This window comes from Lagopus leucura, unplaced genomic scaffold, assembly GCF_019238085.1.
Source record: "Lagopus leucura isolate 7727_CA_CO unplaced genomic scaffold, USGS_WTPT01 Super-Scaffold_100024, whole genome shotgun sequence".
Classification (NCBI taxonomy): Eukaryota; Metazoa; Chordata; class Aves; order Galliformes; family Phasianidae; genus Lagopus; species Lagopus leucura.
In genome coordinates, this window is record NW_024962276.1 from 8,378,263 (window position 1) to 8,396,083 (window position 17,821).

The following is a 17,821-nucleotide window of genomic DNA, read 5'->3' on the forward strand; positions in this document are numbered from 1 at the left end:
ATGCAATGCATTTCCACTCAACCATCCGCAGTGCTGACTGTTGAAAAGCAGCATACAGCTTCAGAACATTGCTCCAGCAAATTCACAATAAAGAGGAGAGGAGATTTCAGGACAAAGAAGCTGTTCCCCAGGCAGGTAACAGTTCTCATCTCCCAGCTGACCTTGTCCAACTATGCTAGCACTCAGTACCAGCACAGTGGGCAGCGTGGGCAGCCCACGCAACCCGCAAGCAGAGGTGACAGACTAGCAAAGAGAGGAAATAGAGAACGAGGGGCTGCAAGGGAGGAGTATTGTAAAGAAGTACCAAAAATAGTATGCAATTATTTACAAACATTCTAGAGATGTAGGAAACAGATGAGACCAAATGCATGTCCCATTTGTATCACGAGTGTTTTGTGCTGCTTGTTGAGGACAGCCATTCATTTCTAGCAAACCAGATTCTGAAAACCATTTCATAAAATGTACTGATGGATTCTCAATGAAGCGAGACTGGACCCCATTGCCCAGCTCTACCAAAAATAAAATAAGGAAAAAGATGCTTGGAAACAAAGGAGGAAAATAGCACCTGTGCCACACTGCCACCCAGCACAGATCAACAGCGGCACCCGGCGGCCACGGAGCAGCACTGCGCCTCGGCTCCAGCACACTGCAGCCCGGGACAGAACCACATCCTGCCCCAAGCACCTCGTGAGGAAGACTCTGGGACCAACTGGCCTGACAGATGCTGGACAAGTTCTGAAAAAAAAATCAAAGCTTTTCTTAAAATACCCTCTGCACACACGAGAAGACGTGACTCCTCCATAGGGCACAGCAGGGTACGGTTGGTGCTTTTGGTTGCAACTGTAAGATTCAGTCATCGTGAGAAACACGTTCTGAAAAATACTGACTGAAAACCAAAGTATTTCAAAACTCGAATGCTTCTGCATAAAACACATCTACATGTGCATCCACATCTCCTCAAACAAAGGCTGCTCGTCCTTATGCCATAAAAGGTGTAACCACGTCAATAAAGCCAGGTTTAAAAGCACAACCAACCACAAAGAGTTACAAAAAGCTGGCGAGGGAGCAATGCAGCAAGAGGAAAGAGCCCAGCTGTTCTTTCTGCCTGGACCTGCATCTTTCAGAACGCTCAAGATTCTGCCAGAACCGATTCTGTAGAGGAAAGTTACTACAACAAGCTGAACTAAAACCTGGAACACATATGAAGACTGCAACATATTTAAATGAATCCAAATTGCTGGAACTACTGCCCATAGCTCTTGAGAATTTAAATAATTTAGTAGAAAGAACTGGGTAACGTAGGGTTTTATCCTAAGAAATGTGTGCTTATTTGATGCCCTGGGATCATCCTTTTCTCTACGAGTTCTACTGTGAGATTTCTGTGCCAAGATAGCAAGTCCCTCACAGATCCCCGACTCCAAAGGTACTGAATGCATGATCTGACCTGTTTGGGTGGGAGGTGGGCAGCATGAACTGGAACTCCACCACGCAGGTGTTGTCCTTCAGCTGGCGGTGCTGGACGCTGTTCAGCTCGTAGGCAATGTACGCCCTGCGAACGTACACCTGGTTAAAGAGAAACCCCATCAGCTGACTGTGCTAAGGAGGCAGAAGGAGGAAAAAGACAAAGGACGGATCAAGAAAGATCATAAAAATACGAGTTACCTCCAGATGAATATAAAGACCTAATTCAACTAGAAGGATTAAAATATCATTATTTGAGAAAGGCCGCTCTGGTGGCAAGCAGCCACAAGTTATAAGGTGGGCCGACCACATTCTCTGACAGCAGCTTCACCTTCCATCCCTTCAACCGTGTGAGTCTTCTTCAAGCAGAGAAGATAATTTGCATCTGAAATTCCAACCAACTATGAATGTTAATGCTGTTAAATGCCAGACTCCAACCACGCCAAATCCCACACAACCTACAGCTCCCAACCCTGCAGGGTAACACTGATTAAAAATTAATTTAAAATTATAAGTACTTGTTTTTTTTTCAGTGGGCAAAAACTTACCTCTAAAGCTGCCATTCTCACCACCTGGTTACTGTGGTAGAAAAAGTTGGGTAGCACATCAAAGATGGATGTCTCTGACAAAATGAGTTTCTAGAAGAGATGACATGAAGAAGATAAAATAGCACTGCCTGTCTCACAAACATGATTTGGCCAAAAAAAACAAAAAAAAAAAAAAAACCCCCCCCCCCCCAAAAAAAAAAAACCAATCAACCAACCCTGGTTGGTTACTGACTAGTTCTATTTGCTTGCTTCTCCTGCCATTCCACGAGGACTAGGATGTTTTCATACTACATGGTATCAGCGTAGTAATGGAAACATAAAGAGGGGAAGTCAGGAACCAGGCTGATACAACTCAAAGCCACGAGGAACTTGGGACCACACATGAGTTTTAAAGCAGCAACCTGAAGCTCAGCGAGAAGGGAGCAGGGAACCAAGAAGAGTTTGGCAGATACCTGCAGGTTCTCAATGCAGAACTGGTGCCCGTACATGTCAATGGCAGACAGGAAGATGGACTCCACCTGGTTGTGACGCAGCTCGTAGGACGGCAAATGGGAAGCAATGAGAACCTGGCAAACAGCAAACACAAAGCGTGTGGGTGAGGGGAGCTCTGCTGGGCCACAGGCAGCAGGCCGTAACTCCAAGGCAGCAATGTTCTGCTCCATCCAAGAAAAGGCTTCTCCTGTGAATTCGGTGGCACCTGGGTGATGCTGCAAACTCCCTCCCCTCCCCAGCCTCATTTGTGTATCCGCTCGGTTTGTATTATTGGCAATTCCCCACGGAGAAAAGGAACGGCTTCAATCAAGTTCCATCAGTGCATGTGATTTAGCACTGCAGAGCTGTTAGTCCTGGGGATTGCCTGACCGGCTGTTAATTGGAAAGCAGATCTGGCAGGCAGCAGCTGTGGGGAGGCCAGCGCTGGAGACCGCCTCGCACAGCTTCTGAGCAGAGCAGGCAGAGCTGCTGGTGCCAAGTATTAAATGCCCAACATGAAGGGTACGGAGATGGGAAGGGGAAGCAGCTTGCAGGGGAAAATGAAGTGAAGGAGCAACATAAAGACATCCACAAGGACTGCAGCACTATCCCCAGCATGCTGCTGAGAGGTTCAATAACTCTGAATGGTTCAAGGACACAAACACAATCCTGAAGGAAGCATAAGGTCACTGAGCAGCTTCAAACACCACATTCATTTTCCACAGTCAAGCACTGAAATAAAAGGAGAGATCCCCATAGTGTCAGCTTCCCTGCTGAAGACTTTTAGAATGGAGATTGGGACTGTGGAGTGAGAGGAGTGATCAGATTGTGGGGTCAGCCCTGGTGTGAAGTGATTATGCCCTCACACTCCTCCCTGGCTACACACTCACTGCTAACGAGGAAGCTCCCAATAATATACAGGTGGATGTTCTGACATCCAAATTACTACCTGTACTCTTGGATATGGCAAAAGTTTTTCCAATTATTTTCAAATTAAATTAACAAGAGTAATTCAAAAGCTAGAAAAAACTGTATTTAAAAAAAAAAAAAAAAAAAAAAGAAAGCAGCAACATATTCATTGCAATAACAATAATTCCTCAGGAACATCTGATTCTCATGTAAATTTCTCTCACTGTTCTCTGCCCCAACTGATTCCCTTTTGTAGGGCAGCTGCTGAACCCAGACAGCACACCCTGGCTGTTTGCTGCCTGTTCCAGGCAGCCTGTGCTTGGCAGGTTCACAGGCTACAAAGCCAAAAGAAACCACGGTGACCATGGATTTTGTCTTCCCTTAACACACAAATCAGTCATTCCTTTTTAGGTCATATAACACTTTTGGAGGAACAGAGACAGAGGAATGTAGTCCTAACTTAAAATGCAGTGGCTGGGAACCCACTGATGCGATTGGAGGCTGAGCCCAGCTGCAGGAGCGCTCCTCACCTGCCGTGCCCGCAGTGCCACCTTGGCATTGGTTGTCTTGCTGAGCTGCGTCAGCTCCGTCAGAATATTGATCAGCTCGTCTGTCAGGGTGGGGTCACGGCCACAGAGCTGGTCCTGCAAACAGAGAGAGCTGAAAACATCCAAAATGGAGAAAACCATCCTCCTTCCTCCCACCAAGGGGCTTAAACACAACATGTGTACACACATATGTTCTCTGATGCTGGCCACAGAGGTCTCTGTCTAAATTATTCTATAATTCTATGCCATCAAGGGTGGAAGTATTAGACTTTCAGTAAGTTCACATATATTAAAAAAAATATATGAAAAGAAAAACCTTTGTGCTATAGGTTAATTTCCCTGGCAGGTTTATCAAAGGAAAAAAAACAACAATCAAAATAATACAAGTTCCACAAACCAAATAATAAATAACAGCACATGCCAGGTGCAATGCTACAGCTAACTAGCCAGCCTCCTCACACAGTTCTGAGCCCACGCCAGCGTGACGCCATCCCCAGGAGCGATGCCATACACCTCTCAGGCACAAAGATCAAAACTAAGGTTTTGGTTTTTAAAGTGATCAACGTGAGCAACTCATGAGGTTGGCATCCAGGGCCAGCAAACACTGCAGTGACTATTTCCAAAGAAAGTTCTGTGAATCTCATCACTACAGACCAATGTGTGAAAGCACAACAAAGAATTTCAGAGCTGCCTTCGTTGTACTTGAGGTCTGAATGCCTGGGTGCTGCTACATTGCAGCTCAAGGCAACAAAATCCCAGCAGGACTCAGGACAGCAGCACAGCATCAAACACGGGCGCTGTGGCCCAGTTACAGCTAGGATGTGCATATAGCAGTCAGTTAAGTACATAAAATGAATACACAGCTTCAAATCGCACTATATTTCATCAAATACATGAAAGATGGAGTAGTTCCCATCCTGCCTTAAACGCCTGCTAGCTAAAAAGGTGAATGATGGCAGCATAACACCATTACTAAAACCATCCTCAGAGCCTCTTGTTAATAATGGATTCCTAGGGATACATCAATAACAGCAACATAGCATCAAGGTGTTCTGACACGACATCTGCCCTTGGAGGACAGCTTCACCATCGCACACAAATGGCCTGGCAACCCAGAGAACACCACAGCCTCCTCCACCATTACCAGACGTGCCAGGGGGCCCTCAGACATGAGGAGTAATGTGAAGCAGAGGGGAGACGAATGATGGTCTCTGAGTTAACAGAGTGAACTGTAATTCAGCAGAGCAGTTCCTCGCTTTGCCATAGACAGCTCGGTGCTCAGAGGTATGCTGCCCTTCTTAAGCCTCTGACACCCACCTGATGTGAGCAGTCCCCATCACATCGCCCACGTGAGGGCCCAGCAGAGCCCACACAGAAGTACCTCAGCTGTGCCCCTGCCGTGTGCAGGAAGGTCTCCCCAGTATGCTTCAAACTGGGATGCTGGCCTTTAGCTGAGATGAAGTATCTGACAGTGCTGAGAAGAAAGAGCACGCACAAGAGACAAAGGAAAGCTCAGGTGGTTTTTCATCTTCTGCTCTTCCTGGCTCCCAGCAAGCTCCTCGCTCCCTCAGACATTGTGCCTACCAACCCGAAGACACAGCAAGACTCCATCTCTAAGACATGGCTTGCATGGAGGTGAACATCTAGACAAAAAGTTCCAGTCCTATTTTAGCAAGAAATAATCAGGATGACAACAACAAAATAAAGCAGGTAGCTGGCTTTTGCCTGCACTGATTGGCAAAGGCAGCGAGCAAAGCCTCAAACCAGCTCTCTGACAAGGCCTTAACGCCTCCCCGGCACCCCCGTGTAATTACACACTTGAGTGACTGGACTCTGAAGAAAATTGAAGGCCTGAGCTGCGAACAGCTGCCATTTTCTCTCTCCATCACGCCAGCATGATTACTTGAGAAATGAACAGCCCCGGCTCAAAGCTACTCCAGAATTCTCAGAGGAAATATGGCTCCGTGTTCAAATAATGAGATTCTTAAGGCAAGCGTTACTTACAATCACACCACACACCAAAAAGGAAAGGGAAAAAAGGAAAAAAGGAAAGCCAGAAAGAAAGAATGCCAGGCTCCTTATATCTTACAAATTAGAATTTAAGAAACCCAGCCTCTGACCAGGACAATTATGACCCTTTCTATGCTTTTGAGAGTAATTTTGTGGATGGCTACTTTGGAAATACTTTTCGCTGTAACAGACCACGTTTTATTATTTTAAAAGGGAAAAAAGAGAAGGAGGGGATTGGAGGGGGGTAATGTTGTAATTAGCCTCTTAACAAGCAGTACACCTAACTCCAGTCTGTGCTGGAAATCACGCTGTAGCTAAATTCATCCTGCACTGAGGAATGTGGATATTCACTCTGCTTCAAAGCCTTAAAGTGGAGGAAGGATTTTCTGAGGCTTTTTAGGAAATATAAAAAGAGAAGCAGGACTCAATTGCTGGCTTCCTGTTTATTTTTCCTGCAAATGTGATTTAATGGGAGGGTTACCCATTAGAGAGCAGTGGAGGTTAATAAGAACAGAGATTTTCACAAGCCAGTGAGAACACGGATGATGATGGTAGATTCCAGCATAAGGATTTCTGTGTGTTTCTAAGCTAGAATCTGTGTCCAGGAGATTCACCATCCCTTCCCAAGCCCCCTGGACAGCCACACACAGCATCCCAACGGTGAGACACCTTGCCTGGAGTGATCAGCTTTGTGCTGAGATGATGGGTCCCAGCCAGATCCTACCACACAGCCCAGAGTGCAGCTGGTCAGAACACACTGCAGCAGATCTGCCATGAGACACTGAGCCTAGAGCCAGGAAGAAGGTAAGACAGCAACTGCTAAGCCTATGAGATCAAACATGGCTCATCAAGAGAGAGTGAATCCACTCTTGAATGTCAACACAGGCTAATGCCATTCACCAAGAAGAGAACTGGAGGAAATTCCACACTGCTGCTGCTGCTGCTTCAGAAGCTAGAAAGTTAGCATCTTTAAGGATGAGAGGTGTCAATTCAGTACCTTTCAAAGCACTAAACATACAGTCACAAGGAGAAGCAAATTTCTAGAAAATAAATAGACAACTTACAATGAGCATTGTGACAAGCAGGTTCTTCTTGGTGACCTGAGCATGTGAGAAGATGTAGTTCAATACAGCATTCATGTCGCTTTTATTCTCCTCCCGAAGGGCAAAGACACACTTGTCGTAGTGACCTGCGATCAGAAATGCACATTTTTTCAGCCTCCAAACCTCTGACATGGAACACACGAGACTAGATGTGCCTTTTTTTTTTTCCCCACATACATTTTTCACATGTTTTGCATGATCTACACAACCAGCTCTGGGATGAAAGCATTCCTCCCAACACATCTGCCCTCAACAGAAAATATAAAGCATCCCATTCTTATTAAAACAGCCAAAAAACCAAATTCCTCCCCTGTGAGTAGTTCAAAAGAACAGAATAAGAACAGAAAAAAGCCCTGCACCATCCTCTACCACCAGCAAATTGAAGTGGAAGTGAATCTACAGTAACATTACTGTAGGAATAGGGGCAGGACAAAAAAGTGTAACAGAATCTAACTGAATCTAACTACCTGTGAGAACTAGAGCCTCAACATCAGCCAGTGCATCATTGCCACCTTGTGCATGGACACAGTAATGCAATACACTTATTTCAATTGTGAGTCAAGCTGAGGGTTTGAGGTTTGCTCTTATGTATGCTGAAAAAACCTCTGTGTTATTTCACAGCAGGTATTTTCCTCTACAAAAAAAAAGAAAAAGAAATCTGAGAGACCTTTGAAAGAAAATCCAAGTGGCTCAGCCTCCTGGATTTGTCTTCCTTGAGGAGGGTAAATGGTGAGCTGCTGGAATCAAATGTGGGTTTTTCAGAAATCAAACACTTGAGAGAGACTCACCATGCTGAAACTGAGTCTCCACCTTCAGATACTGACGGAGCAAATCCATTACCACTGCCTTCATGTGGCCTCGAATACCACTCCGGTACCTGTGGAAACAAACAGATCAAACCCAGTGCTCAAGCTTGATTTAAGACAAACAGGCTCAGGTCTTTCAAGTAGAAAAGGGAAACTGGGAAAAGGAGAGGAAAAAGAAGGGAAAGGAAATAATTAGGGATCACCCCTGAAAACAGCTCACCTCTGTACAAGCTGCACAATGCTCTGAGTGTTCATGAAAAAGACCTCACGCTCTGATTTGCGGTTCAAGGTGGCTGCATGGCTATCCAAGATATTGGCAATCTGAAACAGAGTAAGTCTCATGACAGCTCCTGAACACAGGTGAGACAACCTGGCTGACAACTAATGACAACTTCCAGACAAACCAGACCAGAGCTTTAGCAGACTCCAGAAAAGGCCAGAGCCTCAAACTATGTAGGAAGATAACGACGATACAAAAATTGAAGCACGACATTGCATGATAAGGAAATCATCTTCCAGCATCTCCTTGACCAGGCCTTCTTAGTTTCACTCATTCCTTTTTAAGGTTATATTGACACTAGAAATGGCAGTGTAGCACACGTACCAGCCAAAAAGCAAGTAAATAAATGCCCACAAGGCCATTCTATGATTAAACTCTTCCTAATTCTTAAGCTAGCCTCTTTAAAGCTACAGTGAGCAGAGAACACACAGCCTTCAGCACAGGAAAAGGCAGCAAATAAGCTTAAGTGATACAATCAGTATCTTTCATCACAAAGATTCTACATTCAAATGCATCCTTAAGTCCATCTGATCTCCAGTTAACTTAAAAGAATTTTCTCTCTTTACACCAACACAAACCAGTTTTGATCCCTTTATACAAGTGTGGTTGATCACCTGTTGGCTGGGAAACTGGCAAAGGACTGATGTGATGTTGCTGGCATATTGGGCCATCTCCTTCTTGATGGACTTCTCCACGTTGGGTGGGATGCGTCCAGAAACACTGGTCATGATGTCCTGAAGCTCCAGCAGAGGCAAAGATGGATCTCTCAGTGTCTTCATTAGTCGCTCAACCCAGCCCTTCACCTACAGACAAGTCAGCATAGAGGCAAACATAAGAAAAAAATAAGCAGCAAGAAGGGAGAAATGGAAAGGTCTCAGTGAGGTCTCTAGGACTCTGCATCACACAGGTAGCACAGGGGCTAACCACGAGAACTGGAGCAGCTGCAGTGCCACCTTTCACCAATAGCTTGCTCAGATTCATTCACCTTCATTCCTCCTTCCTCCAGACTTCCACCACAGCTGGCTATGCAGGTAGCTCATGCTTACAAGGCTGCAGGCACGAGCAGTAAAGCTCAAGCTCAGCTCCTAACTTACACTCTTTTTGGGTACCACAGATGGAACTCTCCCATGTTACTCTCTGTTGAGACTGGCTATCAGGAAACGCAAGAAAGAAAACCAAGGCCAGCCAGCACTAGCAGCACAGTACTGCTACAGTCTTGGTCCTCTGGCAGTGATGTGCCAACTGTCCAGCCTTACATTCAATAGAAAGAACATTTGCTCCCTGTCTGAGCTAAGAAGTAACTGGTACCTTGCTGCTGAAGTAGGGCTCTGGCAGGCAGTACCCGTTCATCACGTTGACCAGGTTATCCAGGACATAATGGAAGATGCGATGGAGTTTCTCACCTCGAAGTGCTGTGCTCTGGATCTGAGGCAAGGTGCCCGTGTGCAGTTCAGCCTGGAAACACAGCAAAGACCACAGTGTCAATAATCCTCCAGTTATCCTCAGCCAGAGGCTCAGAGTTAACCGGGAACAATTCCCCAAGTGGAAAATGCTCATGGGGAGAGAGAGATAGAAGTTATGAGCTGGATCTGCAGCAATTCCAGGTTATGTTCACCCACAAAAAAAGCCTCCAGCCTCTCTCTAAAATACGTTCCAGTTCATTTATATCTCTACAAAAAGTAGAGGAAAAGCCAGCAGTTCGATGCTGACAATTACTTTCCACCCCCTGCATGGCAACTTCTCAGTTTCCTACCAGCTATTGCTAAAGGAACAATAAATTCTTTTCCACTGTCACCAGCTACATCCCAGGCTACGAGGCCTAAAGAAATGCACGTTTGCCTTTCACCTTAAAGAAGATCCAGATTTGCTACAATCTGCAGGGCCTGATACTCTTGGAGTTGGGTTATCTACTCCTGTCCTCCAGAAGAGGGCCAAAAAGAAGTAAAATAAGATGAAAAAAGAAGTGATAAAAAAAGAAGCAAAATAAGCATGCAGACAAATAAAGCAGATGTAAAGATCCAGCCAATCTCCAGTATCACATACAGCCATGGACCCACAATAGCTTTGAGGTAAGAAGAGAACAAGCATGGTACAAAAGCTTTGCCTGAATCAGAGGACCACAAGATAGTCTGAGCCCAAATCACCACGAGACAAAGAGTATGGTGATGTTTCCAGTACAGTGCACAAATCTAAAACTGGTTCAGCCCACTGGACCATCTTACAGCACTCTCAGCATTGCTCCCCTATAAAGACACCACAAAAATCTGTGCTTCCTGCAACTTCTCACCTGCTGAACCCTGCTGGGATCATCCAGCTGGAGTTTGGCAATCACACAGCCTGGATCCAACACTGCCCCAGGGCGTTTGACATAATGGATGCAGCCTGATTCTCCTGCTGTTAGTGTCATCACCATTTTCATCACCTGTAGCAAGGAAAACAGGTTACACACTCAGCTTCAATAGTCCACAAATGGTTCCAGTTTTGTGAACTAGCAGCCAATAGCCTACCACAGACAAACTAACCTGCATGAGCACCTTTTGCATTCAGTCTTTCTCAAAGGTCTAAAAGCACATACACTGTGAATGAAATCCCAACTTAAGTAAATGGAACAAATTACCAGGGCACAAACCAGTGCAGCAGAAAGCTGCTTGGACCAACAGGTATTTAAGAAGGTCCTACATTCAACACAGGGAACAAAACAGATACAGATCATTGCAGCTGCTGCACTCTCATTGCTTGAAATGCAAGAGCCACTCTGAAAAGCTACAGTAAGATACTGTGCTAGCAGAGGAAATTAGGATTACCTTCTAGGGGTCACAAATCTCAGTCTGCTATTCACAAATAGAGATGCTCCCACAGTTTAGCCACAGAAGCTCTTGCCTTTAAGCAGAAGCGTTAGGTTTAGGGAAAGGCAATCTAGTTTTACTACTGCTGTAGCATATACCACAACTGGGAAAACAGGAATTGAGTAGGTGGTGCCTCTTTAGCCATGGCTCTGTTGCAGCATAAAAGCATTTACATGAAAGTATCCAGATCTCTGGCTTGATATTCTTCTCCTACACAATCTTCCCAACTAGTTTAATTGCCCCTCTGCCAACACACCCTCCCTTCCTTCATATCTGTTCAGAGCCATGCACTCCTACTCGACCTTTCATGCTTTCTTCACTATGGTGCAGCAATTGTTCTTCACCCTCCTCCTCTCTAAGCATTAAGTAACTTCCAAGGGAGAAGGCAGGAGTGACACTTATTTTCAGCTTAATTTGTCTGATCAATCTGATAAATGATCAGGTGATCAGAGAAGTCTTAACTTGTTCCTTAATACCACCATATGCCTCTTCTGAGTCTCCTTAAGAGCTAAGCAGTGGTTTACAAAAGGAAAGCCTTCTTCACTGTACTTAGAAGACATGGTACACTCTGCTTTGGCACCATGGCAAGACAGTAACTGTGGTCTCACTGCTGAGGAATTTTACTTATCACTTAGTGAAGTCATTAATGCTCAGATTTCAGCTGTTAAAAATTTCTCCCCCACCAAATTATTCCATTTGCTGATTCCTGAATTAGTCCAAATTAAAACACGGATAAAATTTAGAAAGGAAATGCTATGAATTACTTCTCATTCTCATTTTCCAGTTCAAGAACATTCAACTTTTTTTTCTCCCCAGCTTCTGCCTGGACAGCATCAGCAACAGTCGAGACTTTTACCTCTATTTCTGCAAAGCATTGGCCTGCAAACACGTGTCCCCCATCCTCCACCACATACTGGATAAGCTTCCCAGCCGAAGGTGAGCGCAGAATGGAAGGATCATTTTCCTTTTCAAACACACAAGTCTTGTTACCTATAGTGATGCGATACCTGGGGAACAACAGGCAGAACAGAATCACTGAACCATTTAGGTTGCAGAAGACCTTCAGCACCATCAAGTCCAACCATCCACCTCACAAGACAATCCACTGCTAAATCACAGCCCTACACACCACGTCCACGTCTCTTAAGTGCTGCCAGGGAGCAGAATGCTACCGCTCCCCTGGGCAGTCTGTTACAACACCTAACTGCCTCTCCTGTGAATGAATTATTTCTGGTATCCAACCTGAATCTCCCCTAGCACAACTTGAGGCTGTTGACTCAAGCCCTATCATTATCACCTGAGTAAAAAGACTGGCATCCACCTCACTGCAACTCCTTTCAGGCAGTTGTGGAGATTTCAGTCTGCACCTGAACACGAGTTTACCATTCATGTGCTGTGGTTAGCTTACGGCATCACTGTGTTCTGACAGCAGATTTAAAAAGCACTCTGAAAGGATACCAATGTCACTCCAGTCTCCTTTGGGAAAGTTAATCTAGTGTACAAGCATCCGAGCCAGCAGATATTTTAGATCACAAACCACGAAGCTTTGGGAAATAGGAATCTGAGCTCCTAAACAACCCCCAAATCAGTTCAGCCAACTGGAGGCCAGAGTACTGGGTCTCTTACAGGTGACCACATGCAATCCAAAAGGGCAGGAGATCACGGACTCCCTACTGGTGCACTTACACAGGAAAGGTCTGAATGCATCCCAGACACACGTTTCAGATGAAAGCAACTTCTCCCTTCAAACTCATCAATAATAACACATCTAGGAATCCCTTCCTAGGAAACAGTTCCATTTCCAGCTGTTCATCAGGAAGCATAAGGCGAGAAGTACAACTAATCTGGACTGACACACAGATGTTATACAATAACCTACAAGTTGTTACCTGTCCACTTCTTCTTTCATGTAGGTGGTATAGCTGCTACCATCGTAAGACAGGAGCAGCCCTCCGTCGCTCAGTCGGTGCACATCAACTTCCACACAGGAGCTGTTCATGATGACCACGTAGGAATTGGGAGACTGTCGGGTCACCTGCAGATCCACAAGAACAGGAGGTAGCACATGAGAGAGACACAGCACTGACAGTGCTTTGGTTGCCACAAAACATACAGATTTCCAAGTGTTGCAACGGTGGCAAATAAAGAAGTGGAACAGAGATGTTTGTTCTCATCTTGGGGAAAGAAAACGTGAAAAAGAACTTGCATGCTTGCTTTTGCAACCTTTAAACAGTATTCTTAACGCTGATTTGTTTGGGGTTTTTTGTTTGTTTGTTTGTTTTTGCTCACAGCAAAGAAAAAGCAATGCTAAAGAGAAAAATTGCTACAAATTCTACCATGCTCATGAAACCAGAGCCAAACACCCAACACAGTGTATCTAAATATTCAGAAACATCAACTGAAAGTTTCAGACAACCAAAAGGCAGTGGGTCTCACATAAAATTCTGGTCTAATATCCTCAGCACATGCAGAGGGGGCTCTTGATTCTGAAAAATTAACGTGTTTACAGAAATGCACAGAGATATTACAATAAAAAGATGTGACAGGTGATCATCTTGATCATGATTTCCTAACCCCACTAAAGCAGAGCACATACATTTTACACAGATTTAATTCCAACAATTACAAAGATTGAGCCAGAGCAGCACACAGACGTTTCCAGCTAGCAGTGGCATGGGGATGGTTTCCTATGCTGTGCAACATACCTTCAACACGTATTTCCGTCCTTCATAGATGAGTTCCACATCTACAGTGTTCAGCAAAGTATGAGCAGGCAGGACTTGGCCCCTTGAAAGAGAAGTACAAAGCAAAATTTGCCATCCAGAAACTACCAAATGACTACCAGGGACCCAAGAAGGCTCAAAGAAGCATGCAAGGATTTAAAAAATACTAACAGAGACAGAGCAGGCCAGTTTTCTTAGGCCTGTAGATAAACAGCTTCTTGGGATTAGAGAACAGACAACAAATAACAAGCTCCATGCATTTCTGGATTGTACTGCATTCAAACAAAATTTCAAGTCAAAAATAATTACTACCTACCAGACAAGCAATTTTACCTTTCTAGAGAGTGCAGGAAGTTTGAGACGCTGTTCCGAAAGCTCACATCAGCCACATGAAGAGCTCCACACACCACCCCTAGCATGGTGTCAGGCCTTTCAGCCTAGAAGGAAAGGACACAATAATACAGTTACACCTTCCTTAGCACCGCTCTGTTCCACACATCCACTTGTAGAACCAATGGTCTCAACTCTACTTTTGGCTCAAGGCCAATCTTCCACTGAAATTAAGCTGTTGTAGCACATATCCAAATACTACATAAAAGCAATCACCTCTATAAAGAAAACCACTGATCTTTGTTCTTTCTGAATCAAATCCTGAGACTCAATCTATTTGAGCCTTTCCATCAGCATCCATTCCAAGCAGTATAGTAAAATACTAGCCTTAATTCTCACATACACTAAGATGCCATTATGGCCAACTCTAAGACCACTTTTCCCTGACAAGGCAGTGACCTGGAATTTTGGTACAAATAAGAATCAAGCCCAGTGAAAATCTTTATTTGCAACGTGTTAAGTGGAAATTAAGTACTGCTAAATACTCATCTTCTCGTAAACAGAACATACCAAGCTTTCCAATTTCTCCTTTTCCCTCTCCACCCCACCCTTCCCTCCTCCTCTCCCTCTCTCCAAACTAGTCCTGTAAAGCACACAGCTGCACCTGCACTTTCTCAGCAATCAGCCGATCCAACCAGCCGGTGTCAATGCGGTTCTGCTGGAAGCTTTCTGTTTCCAACAGTTTTATCAAGTATTCAACAGTGGTTCGGAAATCCCCTCGGATGGACAGCTCCTTCAAGGCCACCACCATGTTTCTGAAGGAGGAGAGAAAACCTGTTATCTATCCCACACGAACAGTGCAACCCAGTAACTCTGAACAGTTCCCCGTGAGTTGCCTGGAAAAAAACAGGCACCGGCTCTGAGAACAGGAGTTCCACTGTTATCAACATCTAAGCACCTACTGTGTGTGAAAAGTACACAGAACATAACAGACTCTGTCACCATCCCACCCAGAATGGAACAGAGGAAACACTCTGGATGAACAACAGCACGGATGGCAGGTCAGACAGTCCTGTCTTATGATAAGCTTTTTATGTCCCACATCACATAAGAACGCTCAGTTATTTATAGGGCATTGGCATAGCCAAGTTACCAATGCTCTTCCTGTTAAAAGCCTTTCACCTGAATGCTTTCAAAGAAGGACTTCAGCACAATGGTATCTTACCCCAGCAGCAGGCACAGAAGGCAGAATGAGACAGAAGAGAAATAAACTAAAGAGAAGTAATCAAAAAGTGAGAAATGTAGGTGCAATGCAGTGGAAGAGCAAAGCAAGACAGGATCGGGAGCCTGACCACAACGTGGAAAGTGAGAAGGAAACTTCCCTCAAAAACACCAGAACTAAAGAGTCTGGTTTCATCCATGGCACTCTGCAATAAAGAGGAACAAAATGAACACTTTCCAAGGCTTTTTTGATTATACTACTTACGAGATGGCTTCTTCACGATTCTCTCCCCAAGAGAAGCAGTGACCAAACTGAGAATCAGCAAATTCATGAAGCCCTCCTGCAGCAGCAACACTGAAATAGCCCCAGACATTCTTATTGCTGCGGAAATTCAGTTCCTGGACTGTACCAGAACTGGGCTTAAATCCCTGTAAAAACAGACAGACATTGCTATACACCCTAAAGAAAAAGTAAATAAACCAGAATTAGGGAAATAATTAGAACTGTGAAGAGCATCATTTTGCTCTGCAACACGACGTATACACAGCTAAGCTGAGCCTGCTCACTGCCAAAGCAACAGCAGAGGTCTATAGAACACAGAAGCACAGGAACTGCTGTAGTTCAGAAACTACAGGGAACTGAAGACCTTAGCTTTTGTGAGGTCAGTAGCACCTTGGCAGCTAATAATGACAGTGTGCCTGGGGGACAACCAAGTCACAATAAAGAGGATTTATAATCCTAAAGCACAGATAAAATCTGTTATACTCTGGGAAGTTGAGGAGATGAAGGGGAAGATACTGTACAGTGCACCTGTGTCAGACCATGTTCTTCTAGTGCCTAGCCACAGTGTACAGAAGCATCAGCTAAGTAAGATAAGGGAAGAATCTTTTAAAGGTGCCAAACCTTCCTGGAACAGCAGCAGAGATTGAACTCGCTGAGGTTATCATAGCACGATAAGGAACTACAGGATTTAAAACACTCACCTCATCGGGATTCTCACTGGTGATACGTGCAGCAATTACGTGGCCACGTGGACAGGGGACATGGGCTGAATTCTCAAAATCAATAGATCCATCTCCCCATGGGGAAACGCCGTACATCACTCGGATATCCTTGATCCGGTGGAGTGGAATCCCCATGGCAATCTGAGGAGGAAGAACAGCATTTGCCACTAATCAGCAAGTTGCCATCTTCACAGAGCGCCTCTTGTCCTTGTGGAATTAACCCCACCAGTTTCTGCAGAAGCTAATGCTGCAGTTCTCATACAGCAAACACATATTCCTATTTTCCTAAGTAAGCCCTCTCCACTGACATGTCCTGTTACATTTGTATTTCTCAAGACAGCTGAACTCAGTGTAACATCCACTTTATGACTTCCAACAAATATTTTCCGTTGACTAAAAGACTTCAAAGAAGGTTGGTCACTGCTAGGTCAGCCAAGGATGGGCCTGAATTAAGCCTGATAAAAATATACTGAGGTGCCAGATGACCCCTAACCAGCTGTATGGAACCTTTGAGGATTTCTGTAACTATAAAATGCAGACAGTGACCTACAGAACTGGCTGCTGACTGGAGCCTTATGGACCCAATTCCCAGCTGTTCTGGTCAACAAGAAAAAATCCTACTGGTTCACACAAGCCATAAATGTCACTCGCTGTGATGATTTCCCCTTGAAAGAGTAATAAATCAAGACAAATTCTTGGTTGCTTTGCCACATCTATTCCAGTGCCTAATAATTAGGCACAAATCCTATTTTGTAGAAAGACTTGAAGAGCAGGGACCTCAGCCAAGAAGAGGAAGCATCTGCTATTAGTGAGGGACTTGGAGAGGTGGAAACAATTTCCCTGGAAGTCAGGAACTGCTAATCAAAATTAAAAAGACCAAAGTCACTTTCCTGAACTTCAAACAACTGCTGAACTTGCTGAAAGATGAAAAAACCAATCGTCTGCTCTTTTTTCACTCCCTTTGTCATTGGGAACTCTGGGAATACTGTTATCTCTTGGAAGCAGTGGACTGGGCAACGCACTGCTCCAAACTGGCACAGCATTTGATTGCTCTGCTAGCCTCAGAAGCCAATTCATTTGACAAAATAATTTCAGGGCCTGCTGAACTACTCATGTCTAAAGCCTCTTAAGACAGAGATTTTACACACAACCTTACTTAAACCAGTTTTCTTACCTTTATATTGTATTATTCTGTTGCTTCACGTATTCTTTTTTTTTTTTGTAACTAATGGTTTCTCTAAGAATTTCAGGAGGAACAACTAGAAAATTACTTCTCTTTGCTTTCCAAATCAGAACAGAAGGGGAAGAATATTTGGAACACAGAAGCTTTGCTCCTGAAGCCACAGAAGATAAATCCTAAACTGGGGAAGTAACAAAGTTGCTCCATTAATTAGGTGACTTGGGTTGGGAAAGCGAAGTGGAGGAGTCAAATATCCCCATCTGCATGAGAGGACACAGGCCATATGTGGTAGTGCTGATAGCTGCCTTACACTCTTCCCTCTCTAAGTATTAAGATCCAGTCATCTGCTGAACATTGGTATGGGATCCAGTTTTAACACA

General features: G+C 44.5%; 1 protein-coding gene across 6 annotated transcripts in view; it reads right to left on the reverse strand.

Moving 5' to 3' along the window:
* Positions 1-17,821, reverse strand: part of ACACA (acetyl-CoA carboxylase alpha) — a 98,482-nt gene that overhangs the window by 64,081 nt on the left and 16,580 nt on the right. For all 6 annotated transcript variants that reach the window (XM_042879825.1, XM_042879823.1, XM_042879824.1 and 3 more), the window contains 17 exons: positions 16,241-16,402; positions 15,522-15,685; positions 14,700-14,850; positions 14,039-14,142; positions 13,688-13,769; positions 12,872-13,017; positions 11,839-11,989; positions 10,424-10,558; positions 9,445-9,591; positions 8,751-8,939; positions 8,077-8,177; positions 7,839-7,927; positions 7,012-7,136; positions 3,920-4,033; positions 2,462-2,575; positions 2,010-2,099; positions 1,445-1,563 (listed from right to left, as the gene is read on the reverse strand). In XM_042879825.1, the coding sequence (XP_042735759.1) occupies positions 1,445-1,563; positions 2,010-2,099; positions 2,462-2,575; positions 3,920-4,033; positions 7,012-7,136; positions 7,839-7,927; positions 8,077-8,177; positions 8,751-8,939; positions 9,445-9,591; positions 10,424-10,558; positions 11,839-11,989; positions 12,872-13,017; positions 13,688-13,769; positions 14,039-14,142; positions 14,700-14,850; positions 15,522-15,685; positions 16,241-16,402 (2,183 nt within the window). The remainder of the gene's footprint in view (positions 1-1,444; positions 1,564-2,009; positions 2,100-2,461; positions 2,576-3,919; positions 4,034-7,011; positions 7,137-7,838; positions 7,928-8,076; positions 8,178-8,750; positions 8,940-9,444; positions 9,592-10,423; positions 10,559-11,838; positions 11,990-12,871; positions 13,018-13,687; positions 13,770-14,038; positions 14,143-14,699; positions 14,851-15,521; positions 15,686-16,240; positions 16,403-17,821) is intronic.